Source organism: Haliotis rubra, unplaced genomic scaffold (genome assembly GCF_003918875.1).
Source record: "Haliotis rubra isolate DU_JTF1 unplaced genomic scaffold, ASM391887v1 Scf218, whole genome shotgun sequence".
NCBI lineage: Eukaryota > Metazoa > Mollusca > Gastropoda > Lepetellida > Haliotidae > Haliotis > Haliotis rubra.
Genome location: NW_025766203.1, coordinates 775957 through 801370, shown reverse-complemented (window position 1 = coordinate 801370; position 25414 = coordinate 775957). Strand labels below are relative to the sequence as shown.

Genomic DNA, 25414 nt, shown 5'->3' with positions numbered 1-25414 from the left:
TATGAGGAGAAACAATGCTATGTAGGAAAGAGTCCCATGGCAATTAGCCGGTTTGCGGTATTTCCTGGCTTGGCGACTGCAAACAGGACATATAGCTTTCAACCTGGGCTGAGAGCGGCTCCTCGGGTACGAGTGAGTGAGTTTGGTTTTACGCCGCTTTTAGCAATATTCCAGCATTATCACGACGGGGGACACCGGAACCGGGCTTTACACATTGTACCTATGTGGGGAATAGAACCCTGGTCTTCGGCATAGCGAGAGAGAGAACGCTAGGCTACCACTAGGCTACCGCATTGCCATTCTGCAAATGAGAACTCACGCATGACTCGATGAGATCCTCTCACCAATGGTCCAGATCCACGAATGTTTTTCGTCCCGGCAATGGTCTGTAACCTATTACAATCCCGCACACCCAAGCCACCCCCTCCCCTTCCCTCTCCTCCCTAGATATATAACACACTTGTTTCATAATATGAAGAAATAGAATTTAAACTTAAACACTAGAAGTGGGTGAGTGAGTTTAGTTTTACGCCGCACTTATCAGTATTCCAGCTATATGGTGGCGGTCTGTAAATAATCGAGTCTAGACCGGACAATCCAGTGATCAACATGATGAGCATTGATCTACGCAAATGGGATCCGATGACATGTGTCAACCAAGTCAGCGAGCCTGACCACCTGATCCCGTTAGTCACCTCTTACGACAAGCATGGGTTACTGAAGATCAATTCTACCCGGAAACCCGAATCTTCACGGGTCACTTAAACACTTGAAGAAGTAATAAGGCGTGTACATGCACTTCACCCTTGTTTATATGCATATACACCAAGAGAGATGCACTATGAACGATGATGATTTGTGTATCCGCATACATTAAGTCAATTACGGTTGTGTCGATGTTGTTGGGACCCACGCTTATACTTCGAGTTATCCGAGTTTCAAAACAAAAGCCAAATGTTGACTACATAATATATACGCAGTCACCAAACTTTTGCTTCGAGACAAAAGAAGTTCGACACAACGGTGCTTTAGTGTATTTATGACGTGTCAGTGCTGACGTTAGTTTCCTCATCACCAATTTCTAAGAAAGAGTACAAACGATTCGGGTCGATGTGTTGGAAACGATTGAGGGACTCGTAGTGTTCTTGAGGTGGAACCCGGGCGTTCCCTGTGCTGTTACGCGCACCATACGGATTTGAGTACCCAACGCCCCTGGCAGACAGATCGCAGGCCTGATTGTCATTGACGGGACACGGATGGTAATCCCCAAACAATTGCCGGTGATCAATTGGCCGTGTCCGACCATCCTCTACCTCAGAATATACAGCGTTGTGAACCGGGGATATGTAACTGGTGCTGGGAGGAGGCTGATGTTTCTCAGAGATTTTCCAGTGGTTGTCTGGAACGGCGTAATCTCCATCTTCCGTATCCCGATTGGCGCGATGGACTGCTGAGAGGTAGCTTGCACTGAGAAGGAAGGTTGCGCCCATGTCCCCCACCTCTCTGAGTCCGTCACCTGCATTCCCATCACGATCATCCGTCATGTTGACGACATCATCAACGTCTCGGGCAGCAGGCAGAGATGGAGAGGATGCTGATGGTCTGTTTGACCAACTGCAATTGATTATTGTGTGGTAACTATGACAGTATTAAACCATACGTAAGGGGGCAATTATGTCAATATCAATAGTATGTTACGTCGCTTTGTACAATATTTCAGTGATTTCGCGGCGAGTTCATATTTTATAATGAAACTTTATTTCTGAACAATGAATAACTTGTTTAGTGTCACGATGCTGCTGAAATAATGCCGATGTGACAAAGAAGTCTTCACAAACTCACAGTTTGTTTTAGAATTCTTTAACGTCATATCATGAAAAATACTTTCGCTTTTAACTCAGTGACAGATTCAAATTATTACATTTACTAAATTTATTTTAAATAACATTACTTGTTAATACCCAAGAAGCTGCAAATGTTTTGCTACCCAATATACATCTTCTATGTATTATTGTTTGCTGTTGAACTCCAAGCTAACATAATCGAATATGGACCTGACAAACCAATAAAACGGGATTCGAACCTATAATCATAGTTTCCTAGCGTTCATAAGGGACGCAACTATGCATAACAACCAGGGTATTCATGGTAAACAGAAAATTATAATCTGAAAATTATTTGAATGGATGAATGGAATAGATGGAAGTAATTCGAGGCTGTTGTAGCAATTGCTCCTGGCTTTTTCATTACAAAACGGTGAAATAAAAGCGATGATTCTTACCACCTTACTGCGAGAAGAATACAGGATGCTGTAATAACGATGATGATGGTGATAATGATGGTGATGATGATGATATTCGGACGACCACCTGTTCACAAAATCAACTATCAGACATGCACAATGAGTTGGCTGCAAGGGGCTGCAAGTTTAGTTAGTTATTCAATTTAAGGAATGTGTTTTCTTTGAAAACAGTCCAACCTGCCTCGTTTAGATGCGTCCTCCGCCAAGTCAAATTGCTTCAGGTCAGCCACTTCTTATCATTGTGGCTTGATTGAGTTGCTTTGGACAAAGCAAATGGAAGTCGAAACTGAAAGTTGGCCATACGTAAAATATAGCACACACGCGACCTGAAATTTCAATGCGTCATACTGATTCTATGACAAACAGTTTCTCGAGAATATCAGTATCGGGCAGAAAATAGTGAGTCATTTACTCACTGACGCATAATGTACATTATCATCTAATAAAGGGTGTTATCGGTGCAATAAAGCAATCTGATAAACTTGGTATCCAAATCTGATAACTATGCAAATCACGTCAATCCACGAACTACTTTCGCAAAACTCCATACACGCCATGCGATTCCTAAAACGTTTTTCATTTCATTGATGACGTCGTTGCGATTTTACATATTTTGTAAACAAACATGGCTGCCCCCATTCTCAAAATTTGTGATTCTGTAAGAATTGGTGACAGAGGTTCTGGAGTGGTTACTGCAGTAATTGACTATGGAAAACATGAAACGGAATACTTCGTTCAAATTGAAGGTACGGATTATGAGGCACGACTGAAAGTCAATCGTCTAAGAAAGGTACCAATCAAGGATTTCGTATCGATCACAATACAGACGACGAATCGATTCCGTCAGGTATCAGAAAGTATGTTTGTGCTGTATTAGCGACTACTTTTTTGGTAGTCACAACCATATGCCGCCGTCATGAACGACCTTCACCTTGGTGAACCGCTATATATTGTTACGCGAATGCTCGATTCTCATTCGAGATTCACGTCCGATTTGCTTCTTATTTTAGAGTAATATTAAGAATGACATTATATGATGAGAGATTATTAACCTCGTGTGTTTCCGTATGATTAATATCATATATTAGGAATAAAAAGTATGTATTAAACAACGAGTTATCAAATCTGCGACAGCATTTTAAAAAAATATATAAAATGATTAAATGACTGTATTGTAAGGTATTGTGGAAGAATATAGAATAACTTCAAAATCATAACTGGAAATTAATATATCGCTTTGAACATCGATTCGTCTTTATAAGCAGTAACGGCCAACCAATTGTTCTCCCCTGTAAACGTCATGGAAACAAGACATATTGATTGGTGTTTGTCTGTGGTTTAATGACGTATCAGTAGTATTAAAGCTATATTACGGCAGTCGCCTCTGGACCAGACAATCCAGTGATTGACATCATGAGCATTGATCTTCGCAATTTGGATACATGCAACAACCAAGTCAGCAAGACTGATACCCCTAGTCCCCGTGTGAGTGGACCGTCAGAGGATTGTATGTCATTTTTCAAAGATGGTGTGGGGCATTGACTTGTCTTGTCCATACATAAATAGGTGCCAACAAATTTGGACAACTCGCGACATTGATTTGGTTTGGTTTGGTTTGGTTGTTGTACAACGCCGCATTCAGCAATGTTCTAGCTATATGGCGGCGGTCTGTCAATAATCGAGTGTGGACCAAAAATACCACTGATCAGCATCATGAGCATCGAACTACGCAATTGGGATACGATGACATATGTCAACCAAGGCAGCGAGCCTGACCATCCGATCCTGTTAGTCGTCAGTACGACAAGCACGACAGGCCGAAGACCAATTCTAACCCGGATCTTCACGGGTAGGTGTCAGTAGTGTAAGACAATGAGGAAATGCATCGTGCTCTTGGTATTTCTACACCACATGCATGCTAGATGTGTAAAGTTAGTACCTCTTGGTGGTGTGGTATCTGGTTCCGACTCCTTGGCTCGATCGCAAATGTGTTCACAAAGTGCCCCTATATAGTCATGGACACATTCATCCACACAGGCTGTTGACAGCTGGACACATGGGCCTGTGTCATGCACCGACAGATTGCGACAGTAATTGCTGCAGTTCTGGGAACACGCCTCCACATGTTGAATCTTTAGACTTTCATCCGAATTGCTTTCATTGAAACACCTACCCGTTAAACCAAAGCAGATTGAATTGCAGCTCTCACCATACAGTCGACTGACGTTCGATATGCACGACGTGACATGACGTTCATATTGTGTACACTTTCTGGGCCTCGTCTGGGCACAAGCTGTTCCGCGAGTGCCATCTGCACACCCGTAATGACAGACTGGCCAACCGTTAAATTCAATCCAACACTCCCCCTCACGGCATCTCGGCCTAACCACAGCGATATGTCCCCTTGCATCCGTCGTCAATGTGGAGTGTGTGGTTTGGTCGGTTGGTGTGTGTGTTTGGGACTGGTGATCTACAGAAGGCAAGTCTGGTTTCTCTGAAGAGTTCCCAATACACTCCCCTGTACTCCAGTGACAAGGACCAGGACACCCGGAACACTGCTTGTCACATTTCTTGCCGTATATGCCTTCGCTGCATTCCTTCTTACACGACACGTTGAATCTGTGGCACAAGTTGTCGGGGCATGTTGATGGACAGCTCTGGCTGCACGTCATACCATAAAACCCATCACGGCAGTCCTCACAAAGTCCACTTGGTCGACACAGTCCGTCCTTGCACTCCGATGGACAGACGTTAGAACAGTTTTCTCCATAAGACCCTCGCCCACAAACTGTTAAACGAAGCAACCATGTATTAACGTTATTATAAAACGAAGCATGTATAGTATGAACATAAAATTATTGAGAATTTTAGCAATATGTTTAATTGGATTTCTAGTATAAACAACCTTGACCAGCTATCAAGTGCTTGGTTTCATTCAAGAGAGACAACTCCGTTAATCCTGTTTCATTAGTTTGTGAAGAGTTATCCCCTTTGTTTACTTGCTAGCAGACGACATTTTCAGTGATCCTCAGTATGGATGATTTAGAGAAGAGGAAGTTGATTTTAGAGTATCATAACAAGGACATCAGATCGGCTAAAGTGATTTCAAGTAGAACAGGCATCCCTTTGTCCACTGTTTATCACGTTTTGAAAAGTATTGCAAATGGATATTATGGCTTTTGAGCACCAGGGAGGAGCAGGTAGGCCCAGAAAATTGACTGTCAGTGACAGGAGGCGGCTTGGTATTCTTGTTTCTAAAACAAACGAAGGAGTTTAGAAAACTTAAGGCTGGATATGATTGATAGAGGAACTGTGGCTGTCTGTAAGGAGACAATTAGAACTGAGCTGCATGCAATGGGTTGGCAGAAAAGTCGAGGAATTCCATCACCGATCATGAAACCTGAACAAAAGGAGCGAAGGTTGAACTGGTGCTTACAGCATAGAAAATTTTAGCTGGGACAATGTGATTTTCTCAGATGAAATTTCTGTGTGGCTGTTTCCTAATACACTGAAATTCTGGACTAAACAAACTGAAAAGCCTTTGTATCAGCGCCCAAAGTACACTCCGAAATTTAACGTTTGGGGTGGCATATCTGTGTTAGGGGCAACGCCCCTCTGTGTATATGAAGGGAATATGAACAGTGATCGGTACACAGATGAAAAATCTCGAGGGACATTTACTTCCATCTGCTCACGTGTTCTATGGAAATGCTTGGATTTTCCACCAGGACAACGACCCAAAACACCGTTCAAAGCATTCACAGGCCTGAGTTTCGGACCCAAAATATGACATTATTAGATTTGCCGAGCTATAGCCCTGACCTAAATCCCATAGAAATTGTTTGGGGACTTATGAAGGAAAGTGTCAATAAGAAAAATCTGACAAATATTGCTGAAATGAAAGAAGAGGTGGTCCTATATTGGGACAGCATGGACCACGACTTTCTAACTTCTTTGATCAGTAGTATGCCCTGCCGCATTGAAGCCTGCATTGCTGCTCATGGTGACTTGACAAAATACTAACTGTTCACCTGTCTTTGAATCTGGAGTTATGTTCTGCTAATATTCACATTAATACGTGAGTAATGAGTGAAAAAAAAGAAGAAATTACAATCTTTAAATTCTCAATAATTTCTGGTTGTACTGTATGTGGGGTCACCAAATGGTAACGACGCTTGTTTTCACAAAGCCCAATTTTTGAATGACACAGTCCGTCTTTGCACTCCGATGGACAGACGTTAGAACAGTTTTCTCCATACAGCTCTGGCCGACAGACCGTTAGATGAAGCAAACATAGATCTTTATGTATTCGAAAAATCATGGTGAAATCTGTTTAAGTCAAGTAGATGTTGGGCAATGAGGTAACCAACTGATTTAGACGCTCACTTGATACACCTGGGTTTGAATTCTCACTTATATTTTGTGTGTTTTGGAGTCATCTGTCGAAAATATTTGTTGGTCAGAATGTGAATGGAAACTCAACTGCATTTAGATCTTTAGAACATATGTTCAACATGATCTAAAGTGTGAATAATTACCCCAGGCAGTAAACCATTTGTTTGCCCGTCAAGAATATATGAACATTTCTCCTTATGCCCCGGCCATATAGAATGGAGTAAAAGAAGACGCTATTAGGCAAAGCCAGCACAGTGACAATACCACCATAACGACATTTTGACAAGAGAAAAGACATCATGGGTTATGGTGTGTGCGTGTGTGTGTGTGTTGTGCGCGCGCGTGCGTGCGTGCATGCGTGCGTGTATGTGTGTTAGCCTAGTGCTTAAAGCGTTCGCTCGTCACGCCGAAGACCCGAGTATGATTCCCCACATGGGTACAAAGTTTGAAGCCTATTTCCCGTGTGCCCCGCCGTGATATTGCTCGACTATTGCTAAAAGCGGCGTAAAACTATACTCACTCAACTCACTCATGGGTCATGGATAATTTTGTGTCGTAGCCCAGTCAGTAGTAGAATGTTTACAAAGTCTAACTCAAGCACATTATCAGTAAATCTGTTTTTCTTCATTTCAAACATTGTAAAGGTCACGTGTTTGCAGAGACAATTATTAACCTACATTAATCATCACTGTTCTTTGTTGCCCTTAAGTTATATCACATGTACAGTGACTTGTCCCATGGTCCCTAGTATGGTGATTTACCTTCAGTTGTTGGCGATCACTAGCCCATTTCTACATTGTATTGTCTAACATAGTTTTCTAAGTTTAAAAATAATACTAGCTATTACTCTTTTTTTGATACTCTGGTTTTTTAACTACTAAAATTTATATGGCTGAAATATTGCCGGGTGACGTTAAATTTTCACTCACTTGTCATATTCGGGACGCCTGTTTTTACATTGTCTTGTCATTTCTAGCTAACATGTTTTAGATTTCATCACTAGTTTGAACTGGATTTCTGTGATATACTAGTAGTTTTACTGTTCTTCGTCAACAGGTTTTAATTTCTAATTTTACCTTTATATGATATAATCATTAATTGTTCTCGTCACGATATGGCTGAAATATTGCCGATGTGACGATAAATATTAACTCACTCACTCACTCATATTCGGGATATGATTTTAGAAATTATGTGTTACACCTGAACGTTTCATATGTGTATCATAAGTTGTATGATATGTGCGATATATTCATCATCATTCACTCACTTACCATTACTGGAACTGCAGTGGAACCCGACAAGCAGACACGTCATCAACAATAATTCGACTGTGCCCATTATATAAGATGTGCTTCAACGGATAGCCATCTTCGTTATCTGGAAGTAATAATGGGACTGTGTTGTGCTTACACTATTCCTTACACCCTTCCAACCAACAGATCAACAATGAAACAGTTAGTCCAAAACGCATGATCCAACTAACAATTGCGATGATTCGTACCATTTCACCACATTTTGTGTTAAACATTATGTAAATATATTCACAGCGTAAATTATCCCTCTGTATTTTCAGTAACACAAAAGGCTTAACAGTGTGCATCCTATTGTTAACACGGCAATGCCTTGACATTCTTCAAGTTTTTTAAGTTCATGTTTTAATGCTTCATATAATCAACAATAAAACAAGTGTTTGTTTTTTTCGGGTTCAGTGACATTAAATGAAGTAGTGGTGAGGTAAATTGTGGGTTTAACGTCATACTTAAAGGTCACATGCAACCAAAAAATCAAACATAATTAAAACACAATTATCACTTATTCATGACATATAATATACATTGCTGGTTATGAAAAAACATTATACGCGTACAATCGCAAATCAAAAGTGCAATATTGTGTACTTGGGTTTGTTTCCCAAGAAACGAAGCAGCCGGGATACCGAACCCAGTCAGAGCGGGTGGGTGTGCACTCAAGTGTAACGGCTGGTTCATTTGCAGATGCCCTCACGGCTCATTGTGTGTGTATATATAGAGATGTTGGGTTTTGTAAATACATGCTCATTTTTTTGTGTATAACATTTTACAATCAACAGACATCATAACATGTCATGTGTACAAATATCACACCTGCCTGTCTGTGTAATTACATAATGTGACAGAGACCGAACTCGGGCCATAAATCAATGCATTTTGTTTATGGTGTATAGCCTGATTGGTGTTAAGTTCAAATTGCATGTTATCAGTGATCGCAGTTGTGTATTGAATATGGTCTTTAGCAGACAGGCAGGCAGACACATAGGTGTCAATAAAACAGATATTGAGTTTTGTCTGTGACAACGACATATCTGTATCACAGTTAGAATTTCTGTCAACGCTAAATAATGACATTGCTTTTAAGTATCGAACTGAGAAAGTGACTCGGTAAGAAGAACGTGTGGTGAAATAGACAAATGAAAGTATATAAACAGTTAATCTACTGCCATAACATATAAAAAGCTCGCGCCTGTGAAATATCAACAAAACATGAGAAAAATAGCTCACACCAAAGCCTTCACCGGACAACCCGCTTCCAAGCTGCGCGAACCTATTTCACTGCGCACGTGCTATGAGCGCAGCCCAGCTGTTGAAACCACTTGAATTCCCCCAAGCGCTGGGGGAAAATTAGGGACTCGTTTCAACTACGATTTCGCGCGGGTTTTTTTCATCGCGTTATTTTTACAACTTTATAAGTTGAATTTGCATTTTTGATGATTTGTTTCGGTAAGTCCATACCGAAAGGTATCAGAATCTGCAAAGTTGTGTTTTACGTTGCATGTGACCTTTAAGAATATTTCGCTGATAAGAGTGAGTGAGTGAGTTAATATTTAACGTCACATCGGCAATATTTCAGCCATATCGTGACGTGAACATTATACATTGAAATGGATCGCTGATAAGACGATGTGCATGCGTGTTTATGTGTGGCCTTTTGTACTAGCACAGACTAAAGCTGGTTTTATAGTGCTAGCTCACTGTGATACCATGCTGCAGTTAAGCATGAATACCCCACTCAGACACATTATACTGACTCCGAGCCGACCAGTCCTTGTTGTACCCATTAATGCCGAGTGCCAGGCAGGGACCAACAAGTACAATATTTTAACGTCTTTTGGTATGGCGTTTTTTGGGATCGAACCCGCGACCTTCCGCTCTCCGGGCGGACATTCTAACCACTACACCATGAAGGCAGTTTAAGTGAAGTATTGCAAATCGTTGTGCAGTCCACTGGAATTTATTGCTCCAGGATCAAAATTCATGATTTATCCCAATTAAATGCGTTGCGATACAGTCACTAACAGTCAATGTCCTTTCCCTATATTCAATTTTATACCGATGTTTGAACATTCTACCATGGATACGTGAAATGCTCGAATTTGATTGGTCAATCCACAAAATCAGACGGTATCTGATTTCACGGCGCTTCACTGCGCACGTATACAACACTGCCGCTCGGCCACCAACATGACTAATATCAACACAACAGACGTGATGGAAATGCTGATGAAACATTTATTAAAACTCGAAAAATACAATTATACGATTTCTCCTCCAAAAATATTGGGAAACCTCACTATCATAATTATTACCTTCTATTATAAAAATATTCAAACTCAATTACAATACACAGCGCTAAACATAAACAAACAATATCTAACATATAAATCAGAAAACCTTGTAAACATACATCCCTATATATCCCTATTTGTGCGGCAAAACGTTCGTAAACATTTACCTTCATGCTAAATGGTATATTTGTTTCCGTTTAGAATGGGAAATTCGCAAGATAACGGTCAGGCGAAACACAAAATTTAGGCCACTCATACTCCATCATGTCCCGTTGCATCGTTCAAAATGTCAAAAATTAAACCACGAGAATTCCACTCTCTGCCACCTTCCCCGCAAGGCTGTCACTGCTATGTTCGTATACTTTGAAAAGCTTGGCCACAATCAAGTCCCAAATGATGAGAACAATTTTCCAAGGAATCCCAAGTTAGTCGCATGTACACAAAGCAGCACTGTCACTCTTTGGTCGCATGCCGGGATGGAGGCACGTATGTGAAATCATGATAGACACTCGCCGGTCATTAAAATCAACAGTCTTTGATGAGTTACAGGTCATAGGTCGATCAGAAAAGGATGTATTCTTCGATTCTACGGGGTTCAGGTTCGGCAGTCAGTCAAGTATTTTCCACTGTCACCTCGAATTTCAACCTTTCGCAAAATGTAAACACTGGCTCGTCCGCCACTTCGAACTGTTGCGTAACTGTCTACTTCCAAGAAATTAAGTAGGTCAGACGATTCCATTATAGTGTGGCCAGGGGGGTACAGTAACACGGCACACAAAACAATAGGCTGGTTTCGGTCGTGTGGAGTTATGATTATAAAAACTAAGCTCTTAGGTATTACATTATTGCATTGAATATACAGTAGTTTGTTTTCTTTGGACAGAATATTTTTCATGTTGCAATGTTAACAAAAGTACGAACGGCACCTACCACTCCCTTCACAGACGAGTTCAATTCGCCCTCGTCCCTTGCCAGATTACGCCGTGTCTTCCGCAGTACGAGGAAGTTCGATGTTAAATCGGTTATGGTAGAATGGAGACATACTGTGTTTGGAAATTACGCGTTCGGCTTCAAATGAAATTTAGAGACTATCAATTCGGTCTAACCCTCATCTAATTTCCAAACACAGTACGTTTATCTCCTAAGTATTTGTTTTTTTCAAACATTCACTGTTATAGGCGACGAAGATCGTTAACGTTTATCACTTTGGTGAAAGCCACGAGCATGGATGTTGTAGTAACTTAACATAATTCACGATGAATCCGGGATTTAAACCCACAACCGGCTGATTATGGAGAGGCTGAACGACGCGCAAGGAATGGTGGCGTAAACAGATTTATGGCCATCTAAGTCGCTAGTCATACTGAACCAAACAAGTCAGGAATCATGAAATAGTTTTAGTATTTTAATGCATTTAATGTAAAAGCGACAGAATCACGAGAAATCACGGCCAAAGGCACAGTCTGCAGTGTGTATTATGACAGTGTGTTGGTGAATCACTATACAATAGTGTTGATACAGTGGTGATACGCAGTATTCACTACAAAATATGTCCCTAAGTATTGTTTATGATCCCTAACTTGTTTCGGTCAGTACAGATATATGTAATTTCTTTATATACTACCACTTATATGAGAACACTTCTCACCTTAATTCACTTTACAGTGCATGATCATCTTTGGAACCTGTGGACTTCTAGGCTTCTCGTTTCGTTTGTTAATTTAACTGTGAGTCCGCGGCTGTGGCAAGGAAAAGGTGACTTATGTATGTAGTTTTAATGTGTAGTTCAATGTGAAACATTTCCGTGTCGTTCTTGGATTTTGTAAATTCTTCCGTATGTGAACTAGCTGTGAAACCAGCAAACAACAAAGCCGTGTGCTACGATTAAATTTTTTATTTTAAAATTAACTAAGTTCACAAATTATAATAAAGCGCATGTTTCCACGCACTTGTGCATGCTGAAAGCGCTAACACAGTATTACCCCGGATATCCCAAGCTGCCTGTGAGGCGCTAGACGGTTAACAGGCATATGACATCCCATCGGGTACCCATTCACTACTGGGTGAACAGAGGCAATTCATGAAAAAAACCCCACTTGCCTATGTTGAGACCACATATGTCATGTGTACTTTGTTGTGGGGCAGGACTGAAGTCTTAGAAACCCTCAGGAGTCAAGCTGCCAAACACGGTCGCCCATCCAAGGACTCTCCATAATCAACTTTGCTTAGCTTCAGCTGATTTGTGACCTGGGCTCTATGCTCCACACACACTCCACTAGCATATTACTATGGCAGTACAAAATAGAGTGGTACAAATTCAAAGGTAATGTAAAAGAGCAGTGATCGTAGCAGTAAATACAATGCTAGTAACATTTACCTCAACAATAGTAATCCTAGCAACTGACACTATAACACCATGTATACCGGCCGGAGACTTTATGCACAAACACAATCTTGATCTCGATTCCGTGATTCCGCAACTAGGCAGAGTATGTGGGGCATAATGATTGTCACACACAAGGCTGGTCTTCAGGTAACTTGAGATGTCATGTCAGATGAGAGGCAATAGCTAATTCCCTTCATACACAAGGGAATGTCTAGAAGTTCTTGTTGCGTGTTGGCTACAGAACTGCGAACAAGGTTATTTTAGCTGAATGTGGACGTTTTCCACTGTTTATTAACGCCCGATGACGGGTTATTTCATATTGGCTAAGATTGATGAGACAACCAATTTCACGATGTTCAAGATGTAGTTATGAAATGCTTACAACACTAGATGATACCGGAGATATTAATTGGGTTTCCTTCGTTAGAACTATTCTTTTTAGTCATGGCTTTGGAAATGTATGGCTCGCTCAAAATGTAAGTAATACACAATATTTCATCAAATTATTCAAGCAGAGATGCAAAGACATTTATCAACAGGACTGGTATAATGAAATAACGTCATCAACCTGTGTCAACTTTTATTCAGAATATAAATATTGTATTAATACAGAAATTTACCTTTCAAAGATTAAATCACCACAACTTAAGCGTACGCTTACTAAATTCAGATGTAACGTTTACAACTTCAAAGTCCAAGCGGCGCGATTTGCCAAAACTTCAAATGCAATAGATATCCAATGTCCATTCTGCAATTTATCGCAAGAAGATGAGTACCATGTATTACTTGTATGCCCGAAATATTTAGAAATAAGAGAAACATATTTGCCTTATTTTTTCTATAACCAACCGTCGAGACAAAAATTCTGTATGCTACTTCGCACAGAAAATATTGACTTGTTGTTTCAGGTAGCCCTAGTGTTGTACCACATACTTATGTTGAGAGAAAAAATGTAAATTGTGAATGGGTGTTTATGGATTTATTGATGTTCCTATAACTCGCGTATTTACAGGTTGCGCATAAATGCACTGTTATTATTGTACACATGTACTATTGGCCTCAGGGCCACATATACAAATAAATATGTCTGTCTGTCTGTCTGTGAATGTCTAGAAGTTTTTACAGTACTCTCTGAGGACGTACACTCTAAGACCAGCACCGTGCAGTACTATCCAGAATTTTGACTAAATATAGCACACCCTTCCCAATACTGAATCTACTTGTACAGCGTATTCGATCAACTGATACAATATTGATACACAATGAATAACACTGCCACATAACAATAAATATTAATACAGTAAATGGTCACTGACCCGTGAAGGTCCGGGTTAGAATATTGATCTTCAGTAACCCATGCTTGTCGTAAGAGGCGACTAACGGGATCGGGTGGTCAGGCTCGCTGACTTGGTTGACACATGTAATCGATTCCCAATTGCGTAGATCGATGCTCACGATGTTGATCAATGTATTGTCTGATCCAGACTCGATTATTTACAGACCGCCGCCATCAAGCTGGAATATTGCTGAGTGCGGCGTAAAACTAAACTCACTCACTCAGTCATGCATGCATAGGAGGTGTCGTCTCAGGACGCCGAACTTTCGATTTTCCACTAGTCTGAAGACGCCGAACTGCGGTTTCCATGGAAGGTTAGGTTCTGATTAGGGGTAATTATGGTTGCGGATAATCTACTCTAGGTGAGAGTAGAAAGCGTGTCAGTGCATGTCGGATAAGCTGATTCATTGCGTTGTCAATGGATGGCACTTTTGAAAATTCCCAGAGGAAATCCTAGAAAGTGCACTTGGGCTACTTGTCTATTTTGTAATTCTTTAAAGTTGAAAACAGGATTACCGAAAGTCAGAGCTTTGGAGTGTGACGACATTGTAATCGCTTGGGACATTTGCTGTATCGCTCTTATTGAGTTTGAAAATAGGTGTCGACATCGGAAGACTGTTTGAAACACGCACGCACGCACACACACGCGCGCGCACGCACGCACACACAGGCGCGCACTCACACATACACACATTCCCTGAGATGGACTGATGGACCGGAGCCAAAAATGTTGAGGAGCATTCTTCTTTGCCCAAGCGTTTTCCTGCGAGGATACGCAAGTCCCAAAACATTCACAGTTACATTTTAACTTAACAAAAATACTACGTGTAAATATCTGGTATTTTAAACTTCGGCTAAACTTGTCCTACAATCGCTAGCGGCTGAAGGGATGGTGTAAATCCAACTAGGGTCCCAATGGTCCCTAGTATGGTGATCTACTTTCAGTTGTTGGCGACCTATAGCCTGTTTTCATTTTGTATTGTTTTCGTAAATAAAATAGTTTTAGATTTCCATGCTAGTTTTTGACACCATCTGTTACACCGTATTGTGTATGTAAAACCTTTCTCGTCACTATATGGCTGAAATATTGCCTAGGTGACGTTAAATTTTTAACTCACTCACTCACTCACTCTTTGCCCCAGCATTCTTGCACGCTTTTAGTACTGAATTTGCTGAGTTGCTAATATACTGGACAAACATAGTTAGGGATATATGTACATTTTGAAATTATGAATAATGATCTATTTATTCATTGACACACTGATTAAATATCAATCATAAAAATACCAATATCCCTCACTTATTTTGTTCAGTATATGAAATGTGACTGAACCTGCATGTTACAAAGACATGAAATGTTCATACAATTGTAGTGGTGACTTGTGTACTGTGCCTGGAAATGATGGCTTTAATTCCAGAGGACATATGTCACCATTTGTCCCAATGAACCCCTGCAAAAGTATCATTTTGAACATTTTTTCGTGCAGTGTGTCTCGGTTCTGACTGTTACAAGCGAGTTTGTTAATGTATGAATGATCACATCTACAGATGGAAAAAGGTATCGCAACACTCATGTTTTATGACAGGACCTTTGTTTAATCACAGTTTAAATGATATGTGCGTCTATACAGGAAATGATCACTGAAGTGATAAAAAGACTTTTCATTTACACAAAACCCAACAACAAAGAATCTGTAATAACTGAAATTGAGATAAAATTATGGTATCCAAAACGGGTAACACGATGCATACACCCCATCAACAAATAGGGTCTCTAGTTTCAGAAACAGAAGACACAGTATCTTGTGCAACCTCCGTGCACCTGGAAAACGTTTTGAACATTCGTCCTCATTGAGTGCACAAGACGCTGAATGCGTTCTTCCATTCTTGGTCCAATGCTTGTTCTTATTCATCAATATTCTGGATTGACAAACCTTACTCACCAGAATGTCCCAATCATACTCGAATCAAATCAGGGCTTCTGGCTGGGCATGGAAGGGTGGTAATGGCTTCTTTATGCAGGAAGTCAATGACTGCTCGCTGACTGGTGTTGTCAGTCATAAAGATTGGCCTTGTTATAAAGAATGATTATCAAAATTAGGCACTATGTGCAGCCATACGGCACACAGACCCATACCATTAAGGATCCTCGGCCGAATGGAACTTCTTCCTTTGAGCATATGCCATGTTCATCTCTCGCCTCACACGCGTCCTTCCGTCAGTAACAAACAGCAAAATGTTTCATCTGAAAAATGGATCTTCCTCCAAGAAGCCAGGTTCCACCGATGCCGGTCACGGCACCACCGTAATCTTGCATCCATGTGGGCACGTGTCAACAAAGGTTGTCGGACAGGTCTCCTGGCCTTATACCCTGCTGTTTTCAGTCGATTTCTAACAGTTTTATGTAGAGGGTAATGTCCGAGTAACTCTCCATTCCTTAAAAATAATGGAGCCGAGGCCCCGGAGGGGCCGAGGCACATTGTTTTTAAGGAATGGAGAGTTACGAGGATATTACCCTACTTAAATTACATTCAAAGTATTGGGAATATTTCTGTTATCAAAGTTATATGTCAAAATGACAAAATGAAGTCTAAAATTTGAAGCTGGTACACATCGTTCCATTCCTGAAAAGTAATGGAGCGAGCAGACAATGGAATGACGTCACAAATGTATTTTTAAGACAGAGCTTCTGATGTGGAAGCCATTGCCGTTTTAACATTTGACATTGCAAAGGGAAATCACCGAACAAGTGTTAGTAGGATTGCGTCTTGTCTAGCTGATGCCCTGCGTGGTCTGCCTGAACTATGCAGATCCTTTACATCTTTTGTTTGGTGATATGTCCTCACTAATCGACTGATTGTTGAGGGCTGGCGACCTCATTGCCTGGCAATTTGTCTCACGGATAACCCGGCATTAACAATATCTATAACTTGCCATCTTTTGGTTGAGGTTAGTTGAGAACGTGTCATATGGCGGTTTAAGACAATTAGTATGCGTTTTAGCTCAGTTTTCTAACAAGACTGAATGATAAATGAAACTGTATTTTCATGACACGAGGTTTGCAAGTGTTTCATATGTCTCCAGACTTGTTACCTGTTGTTGTTTTCATTTATTTTCATAATGTTGATACATGGCATTTTTAGGATATTGAGAGAACAAAAGTACTAGGTGTTGTGATACTTTTTGTTCCGCGTGTGTATTAGCCCAGCGGCTAAAAATGAATCTCTGGTTAAAGAATCATTATGTTCATCTGTGTAAAAATGACATCCCCTTTATCACATTACAAGGCTAATCAATCTCACAACGAACAGGCACTGATGTTAGGTAGTTTTGACGATAATGAAACTTGTCGGATCTCTCTAGTAACAATACCAAAATTTGCACCATGTCCTTTGGCTTTAACGGTTATATTAATATAACAGAATAACAGACGTTTGTTGTATTTGGAGGCGAAGAGAACAGTTTAAGCTGTAAAACTGTTACATAATATTTTAGAAGCAATACTTTGAATACACAATGCCACTGAGAAAGTGGTTAAGTGCAACAGATGTTCTATTTGGGGCCACGCCCTCCCAGCAAAGCACAGACTCTCGCACCTCTGCCGGGCCGAGTCCCATGCAGAACCCGAACTTACATCTCCAGAGCCAGGCACCCAATCGCCAGCACACAAAGTTATTATTATAATTACACACATATTAATATAATTGCTTACACGTGTATCAGTGATTGCTAAATCTAAAGACCAGACCAGAGTATAAAGGGAATAACAAAGAATTGTCGTATAACATCTATGATAAGTGTGCGACATTGCATAAATACCTGTTTACAATACAACAACGAAATAACAGGTATAGCATGACCAGAAATTATTGCGAATTTTAGGAATATGTTTAATTGGATTTCTAGTATAAACAACCTTGACCAGCTATCAAGTGCTTGGTCTCATTCAAGAGAAACAACTCTGTTAATCCTTTTTCATTATTTTGTGAGAGTTATGCCCCTTTGTTTACTTGCTAGCAGACGACATTTTCAGTGATCCTCAGTATGGATGATTTAGAGAAGAGGAAGTTGTTTTTATAGTATTATAACAAGGACATCAGATCAGCTAAAGTGATTTCAAGTAGAACAGGGATCCCTTTGTCCACTGTTTATCGTGTTTAGAAAACTATTGCAAATGGATATGGCATTGAGCATCAGGAAGGCGCAGGTAGGCCCAGAAAATTGACTGTCGGTGACAGGAGGCGGCTTGTATTCTTGTTTGTAAAAACAAACGAAGGAGTTTAGAAAACTTAAGGCTCGATATGATTGATAGAGGAACTGTGGCTGTCTGTAAGGAGACAATTAGAACTGAGCTGCATGCAATGGGTTGGCAGAAAAGTCGAGGAATTCCATCACTGATCATGAAACCTGAACAAAAGGAGCGAAGGTTGAACTGGTGCTTACAGCATAGATATTTTAACTGGGACAATGTTATTTTCTCAGATGAAAGTTCTGTGTGGCTGTTTCCTAATACACTGAAATTCGGGACCAAACAAACTGAAAACCTTTGTATCAGCGCCCAAAGTACAGCCCGAAATTTAACGTTTGGGGTGGCATATCTGTGTTAGGGGAGACGCCCCTCTGTATATTTGAAGGGAATATAAACAGTGATCGGTACACAGATATTCTCGAGGGACATTAACTTCCATCTGCTCACGTGTTCTATGGAAATGTTTGGATTTTCCAGCAGGACAACGACCCAAAACATCGTTCAAAGCATTCACAGGCCTGAGTTTCGGACCCAAAATATGACATTATTAGATTGGCCAAGCTATAGCCCTGACCTAAATCCAACAGAAAATGTTTGGGGACTTATGAAGGAAAGTGTCAATAAGAAAAATCTGACAAATATTGCTGAAATGAAAGAAGAGGTGGTCCGATATTGGGACAACATGGACCACGACTTTCAAACTTCTTTAATCAGTAGTATGCCCTGCCGCATTGAAGCCTGCATTGCTGCCCATGGTGACTTGACAAATTACTAACTGTTCACCTGTCTTTGAATGTGGAGTTATGTTCATCTAATATTCACATTTAATACGTGAGTAATGAGTGAAAAAATTTAAAAACTGGTTGTAGACATTTCTCAATGTTGGAACGTCAACGGTTTATGGTTACTTAAATTGTTATCTCTGTGATAACCACACCCAGAGCCCAGTGACTACAGAAATCAGCAAAATGTCAGTGAAACAAACCAAAAGCAATTCGGATACATTGGCATCAGATCTATAATAATGGTTCTGAAGACACGTCTGATTGTTCGGCTGCGTTCTTTCTGTGCGCTGCACAAGGGTTTGAGGCTCGCAGTCTTTTCCTCTGTATGAGCCTGAAAACGAAGACCACTAGTGTTGATTTTATATGGAACAAGTCTCGTCATCGAAACAAACTACTCACTGAGTGCACGCGTGTACATCATCAAGGTTGTTTCATAAAATAGATAGCTTAAAGTAGCATTGTTTCCTTGGTAGTGATACTTGCATAAACGTATTTTATATCACCACACAAACCTTCATCATATGTATGGAATGGAATATATTTCATCAAGCCTGCATGTACAGCTAAAATAATTAATTACATTTCATTAACCTATGTAAAGCAGTGCTCTGTGTATACATACCACACAAGTACTGCGACAAGCAATATGGCAACTGGGACACCAATGGCAAGAGGTAACGTAGGATCTGAAATTGCAAGAAATGTGACAATAAATTTATATTTTTTAGGTTTTAGTCCACTGTCATGTCAGCGTCGATGACGGCAATGGCGAATTTTTTCAGTTCGTTCATTGGCGATTAAACCCATTTGTACAATGTCATGAAAAATGCATATATTTTACCAATATGACTGTCCTCAGATGCTAGAGATTCGGACGGTGAATGGCGATCCAAAGGAGACAAGTCTGTTTTCTCTGAAGAGTTCCCAATACACTCCCCTGTCCTCCAGTTACAAGGACCTGGACACCTGGAACAATGTTTGTCACATTTCTTGCCGTACATGCCTTCTCTGCATTCCTTCTTACACGACACGTTGAATCTGTGGCACAAGTTGTCGGGGCATGTTGATGGACAGCTCTGGCTGCACGTCATACCATATAACCCATCACGGCAGTCCTCACAAAGTCCTCTTGGTCGACACAGTCCGTCCGCACTCCGATGGACATACGTTAGAACAGTTTCCCCCATAATGTCCTGGCCCACAAACTGTCAAACGAAGCAAACATGCATTACCGTTGTTATACGAAGCATTTATATGGGGTAACCAAATGGTAACGACGCTTGTTTATTAAACTTCAGACAAGAATACTGTTGAATTCCAGAAACGAGTAAATATGTAACGCCCATTTCCAGTGTCCCCCCGCTATGAAAGTACTTTTAGCGGCGTAAAACCATACTCATTTCATTGGTCTGCTTTCAACAAAAATCGACAAAGATGCCAAGCTCTATTTGACGTATTTGCCTCAAAAAGTATGTGGGATTATACTCTTAAGCTGATATAATACTCTTACAAAAGTAGGATATTATAAAATGTGTCAGTAATGAGTACTATTTTTTCTGCAATTGTAAATATTTTTTTTGACGATTTACAGTGTTGAATGCCTTTGCAAAATGTTCAAAACTACAAAATACCATTTTATTTTTCCTTTTATGGAGAACATATAGTGTATTACAGAGAATGGCATGAGGTTGATCACTGTAATTGCACTGAACTCTCGAAATTTCATCGGAAACTGAACGACCGACCAGAAATATCCTTGACGCACTAGACCCACACGGGGAATCGAACCAAGGTTTAGGCGTCATGAGCGAACACGTTAGTCACTAGGCGGACCCACCGACCCGTCAAAGACTTGGGGTCGAACACAGATTGAAGGTTTAGTTACCGTCACATACAGCCGCAGATATGACAAACACAAGGAAGACATACAGCAGGCCAGGGTCGAAGTACTGTGTCAGGTTCACTGTCATCTTTGATCCAACTTTAACTACACACGTGAAGGTATTGTCCTTCAAGCGGTTGCAGGTAGATAGGTCAGCAGAAAAAAATATAGTCATTATTATGTCACATTGATAATATTTATATGTAATTATACAATAAGAAACTATACAATGATATTTCATGAGTAATGAAATTAAGGAGCTTTTGTCAATTGTTTTACAGTCTGACGAAAATAACAACTGCATTATTATATATTAGCAATAATATTATATTAGTTATGTGTAGGATAAAGCACGACTCCGAGGTTATGGTTGGGAAAAGTAAGACTCGAGACCGGAGGGTGGGGAGAAGTAAGATCGAGAGCGCGTAACGCTCGAGGTCTTACTTCTCTCCACCCGATGGTCGAGGGCTTACTTTCCCAACCATAACCGAGGAGGGGTGCTTTATTATACATATAAACCGTCAATGATGGATAATTAGATGACCATGTAATGAAGCTACATAATAGTAACTGAAGCGCTATTAAAATCAATTAAATGACAGTAGGCCTAACTATAAATAGATAATTCAACCCTTGTTCTTTGTCGGATCGGTGGCTGTGAGGTAGAGCGTCCGCTTATGAATCAGAAATATACAGTTCCAATCCTGCTAGGACAAACATTTGCACATATAAGTTGATCTTTGACGATATTTTTCAATTGATTTCAAACACTAACGTATCATCTGAATTTGAATGTTGATGATAATATTGAGTTAGGGAAATGTAAAACCTGGCAAGAGGTCTTACTTACGAAAAGCAAAACCTGGGAGAAACAAAAACCTCAAATGCGGTAATTCCGGGAAAAGAAGCCATGTCTAATATATAGTGAGAAGCACCGTTCAGGTTTATATGTACATCTACTGACGTCATCATATTGTTGCTTTGAGGCCTTGTTGTCGGAGAAACTACAGGTTCTAAAGGTTATCCCTCTGACATTTTTATATAGTGAACTCTCTCTCTTAATGTTTGATTATATTTCTGTACATATCAATTGTCAACTATGAACGACATTGTCATGTATGTAAATACTAATGTGTTTTATGTTTGATTGAATTCATGTATCAACAATCTTCGAATTGATTTATGGAGGAAATGAACTCTCTCTCAGAGATCTTCAGTAACCCATGCTTGTCGTAAGAGGCGACTAACGGGATCGGATGGTCAGGCTCGCTGACTTTGTTAACACAAGTCATCGGTTCCCGATGGCTGAGTGCGGCGTAAGACTAAACTCATTCACTCATGATCACTTCAAGTGTTTCATTTAAAATTCTAAATGTTCATATTGCAACTCTAGAACAACTGATAAATCTCTCTCTCTCTCTCTCTCTCTCTCTCTCTCTCTCTCTCTCTCTCTCTCTCTCTCTCTCTCTCTCTCTCTCTCTCTCTCTCTCTCTCTCTCTCTCTCTCTCTCTCTCTCTCTCTCTCTCTCTCTACCTCTCTCTCTCTCACACACACACACACACACCTCACTTTTATGGGGGAACTTCCCGCTTGAATTACCTACACATCCGTCTTTCACGTACACCATTTTCGCTTCAGGCACTGCAGCACCCCTGCTCCAAGTATCTACCCATCTCTGGTCTTCGTATCTCCCGCACCACGTACCTGCCCCATGACTACTGTCAGTACCTGCCTGACCACCGCACCGCGTACCTGAACCCATCCCAGCTGCCAGTACCTATCTGACTCCTGCACCATGTACCTACCCTATCCCTGCTGCCAGTACCTACCTGACCCCATCATCACGCACCTACCCCATCCCTGCTCTAAGTATCCATCTGATCGCAACACTACCTGACCATTCCTGCCATCACGTATTTACTACCTACCCCATCCCTGCTGTCAGTGACTACCTGACCCCGCACCACGTACCTACCCCATCCCTGCTGTCAGTACCTGCCTGACCCCCGCACCACGTACCTACCCCATCCCAGCTGTCAGTACCTATAATGATCCTCGCACCCACGTACCTACCCCATCCCTGCGGAACCTATATATCATCCTCGCACCACGTTTCTGCCATAGCCCTGCTCTAAGTACATATCTGACCCTCGCACCAGGTACCTGAACTATCCCCGCTGTCAGTACCTATCTGACCCTCGCACCACGTACCTACCCTATCCCTGATGTCAGTACCTGCCTGACCACCGCACCGCGTACCTACCCTATCCCTGCTGCCAGTATATATCTGACCCTCGCACCACGTACGTGCCCTATCCCTGCTGTCAGTACCTGCCTGACCACCCCACCGCGTACCTACCCTATCCCTGCTGCCAGTATCTATCTGTCAGTTTCGTCTGACATCGATTGAAAATACGTTTCTTAACTAATATACGGTATTAGTTCCCAGAGGAGATTCGTACTTTCTGTTTGATCTGTACTAGTACTGGTGGTTTGCACAACAACAAACAATAACCTAAATGTTATCAAGCTTATCCGGGTCACACTGACCTTTGTTTTGACTGAAGACGCAATCGACACAACAGTTGTATATCAGTTGGTGTCTACACTGTACCGTGGTATCATACAGGCACCAAACACGAGCTTGGGTGGATGTGCTTTCCCACCAACTACCCCGCCACCACGAAACGAAACTAGAAGCTTTGTTGGACAGTTTTAGTGATTACTTCTTGACTGTTGTGTAAACTCGTCATTGGTCAGTTAACTGGAGCACGATGACCCAAACAGCTCCTCACATCGATAGTGTGTTTCGCCGAGTTTATTTATACTGTCAGCTCCCAACACTGCTGCGTTTATTACACACGAACCTTTCAGCTGAACAATGGGTCGTGTTGAGTAGCGTGCACTATAGTCCGTTTGGCTCCAAAGCGAACCGATGAATTGCAATCTAACTCGAAAACTAACAAACATAAAATACTCAATGAAACACCGATCATAATCAAAACGTCAGACCAACTCAGGTGGTCAGGCTCGCTGACTTGGTTGACACTTGTCATCCTATCCCAATAGCGTAGATGGATGCTCGATTATTTACAGACCGCCGCCATATAGCTTGAATATTGCTGAGTATGGCGTAAACCTACACTCACTACATTTTCCGGGCAGTGTAGGTCACCCAGAAACTGTTGCATAAGTATTTTATTTGCTGTCAATCTTAGACTAGTATTTAACTATTATTATGAGCAATCTAAGTGTTCGAGGTGGCATGTCTTTAAAACGACCCATTGTACGAACACGATTTTATAAATACACCCAGGCCAGATATGTTTCTAGTTGAACATCTCACCGGACTCTGTGACACTTCTTTAAATAATACACTCAACAAAATATGTGCTTACATGGCTGAACACAAACATAATTTAGTTGTGCATTTATTGATCACAAAACAGTAACCTGACAACCGCTCTAATGGATAAATTATCCCTAATAACATTAGACCTTGAAGCACCTGTCACTGGTTCAATATCTTGTGTCTGAAGCACATCTGGGGCCTGGAAACTCATCCCTCGTGCTGACATGCACAGAATCGGTTGACCGCGTTGCTAAGCAAATAGTGCAGACAGTTCATGAAGTGTAAGGATTGTCAGATCTTTAACATACAACAGGAGTGAAATAGCTGAAAATGTGCAAAGTTAGATTCAGAATTCATCTCACAATGTTAACATACATTTACAGTACGCCTGCCTGCCTTGTGCTGTTATAGTTGTTTAACGCCGCACTCATTAGTATTCCAGCTATATGGCGGCGGTCAGTAAATATTCGAGTCTAGGGCTGCACGGTATTACCGGTATACCGGTAAACCGCAATACGAAATTGTAACAGTTACGTATCGCGATACGTTTATGATGTACCGGTACACCGCACATAAGACTTCCGCCCGTATACCTCCTAAATTTTAATGGTGAGGAAAAAGATATATATGCATATTCAGGTAATATGGGTGGTGATGGGTGGGGATTTGGCAGGTCTTTCCAAATGTTTGGCAACGGGCCCACTTAAAAATTGTCAAAGTGCGAAGTATCGACGTTTTGAGGAAATCATTAAAATTTAATAAACTAATGAATAAAATCCAGTTTTCATAAAAGTTCCCAAACGTACATATAGGTTACTATTTCCATCTTTTCGTGCGATCATGTTATGTAAGTCAAGTGACATCTCGGCTTTCGTCGCCTCGATCTTCATGTTCGGACACGATGTATAATGAGAAAACATTTGCGTAAAGAATATTTGTCACAGGTCGCCACCTAGCACGATACGTCCAATCAGGTCCTTAATTTTCATATGCATGGCGATGTGTTGCTTAACACGTTCAGAATAGCATTATTGTATCCAAATCTTTTGTCTAAAAGTTTTCGTTTATGAGGTCGGTATCCATTGTTGTAATATGATTGGCTTACGAACATGATTTTTACCAA

General features: G+C 40.9%; 1 protein-coding gene across 1 annotated transcript; it reads right to left on the bottom strand.

The window, feature by feature from the left end:
- Positions 1-775: 775 nt before the first annotated feature.
- Positions 776-23682, bottom strand: LOC124277096 (scavenger receptor class F member 1-like). Its single transcript, XM_046712748.1, has 6 exons — positions 23490-23682; positions 20943-21066; positions 20238-20262; positions 4242-5065; positions 2282-2369; positions 776-1614 (listed from the first exon to the last, which is right to left on the bottom strand). The coding sequence occupies exons 2-6, from the start codon at positions 21025-21027 to the stop codon at positions 1038-1040; spliced, it is 1599 nt and encodes a 532-aa protein (XP_046568704.1). The 5' UTR covers positions 21028-21066; positions 23490-23682; the 3' UTR covers positions 776-1037.
- Positions 23683-25414: the final 1732 nt, after the last annotated feature.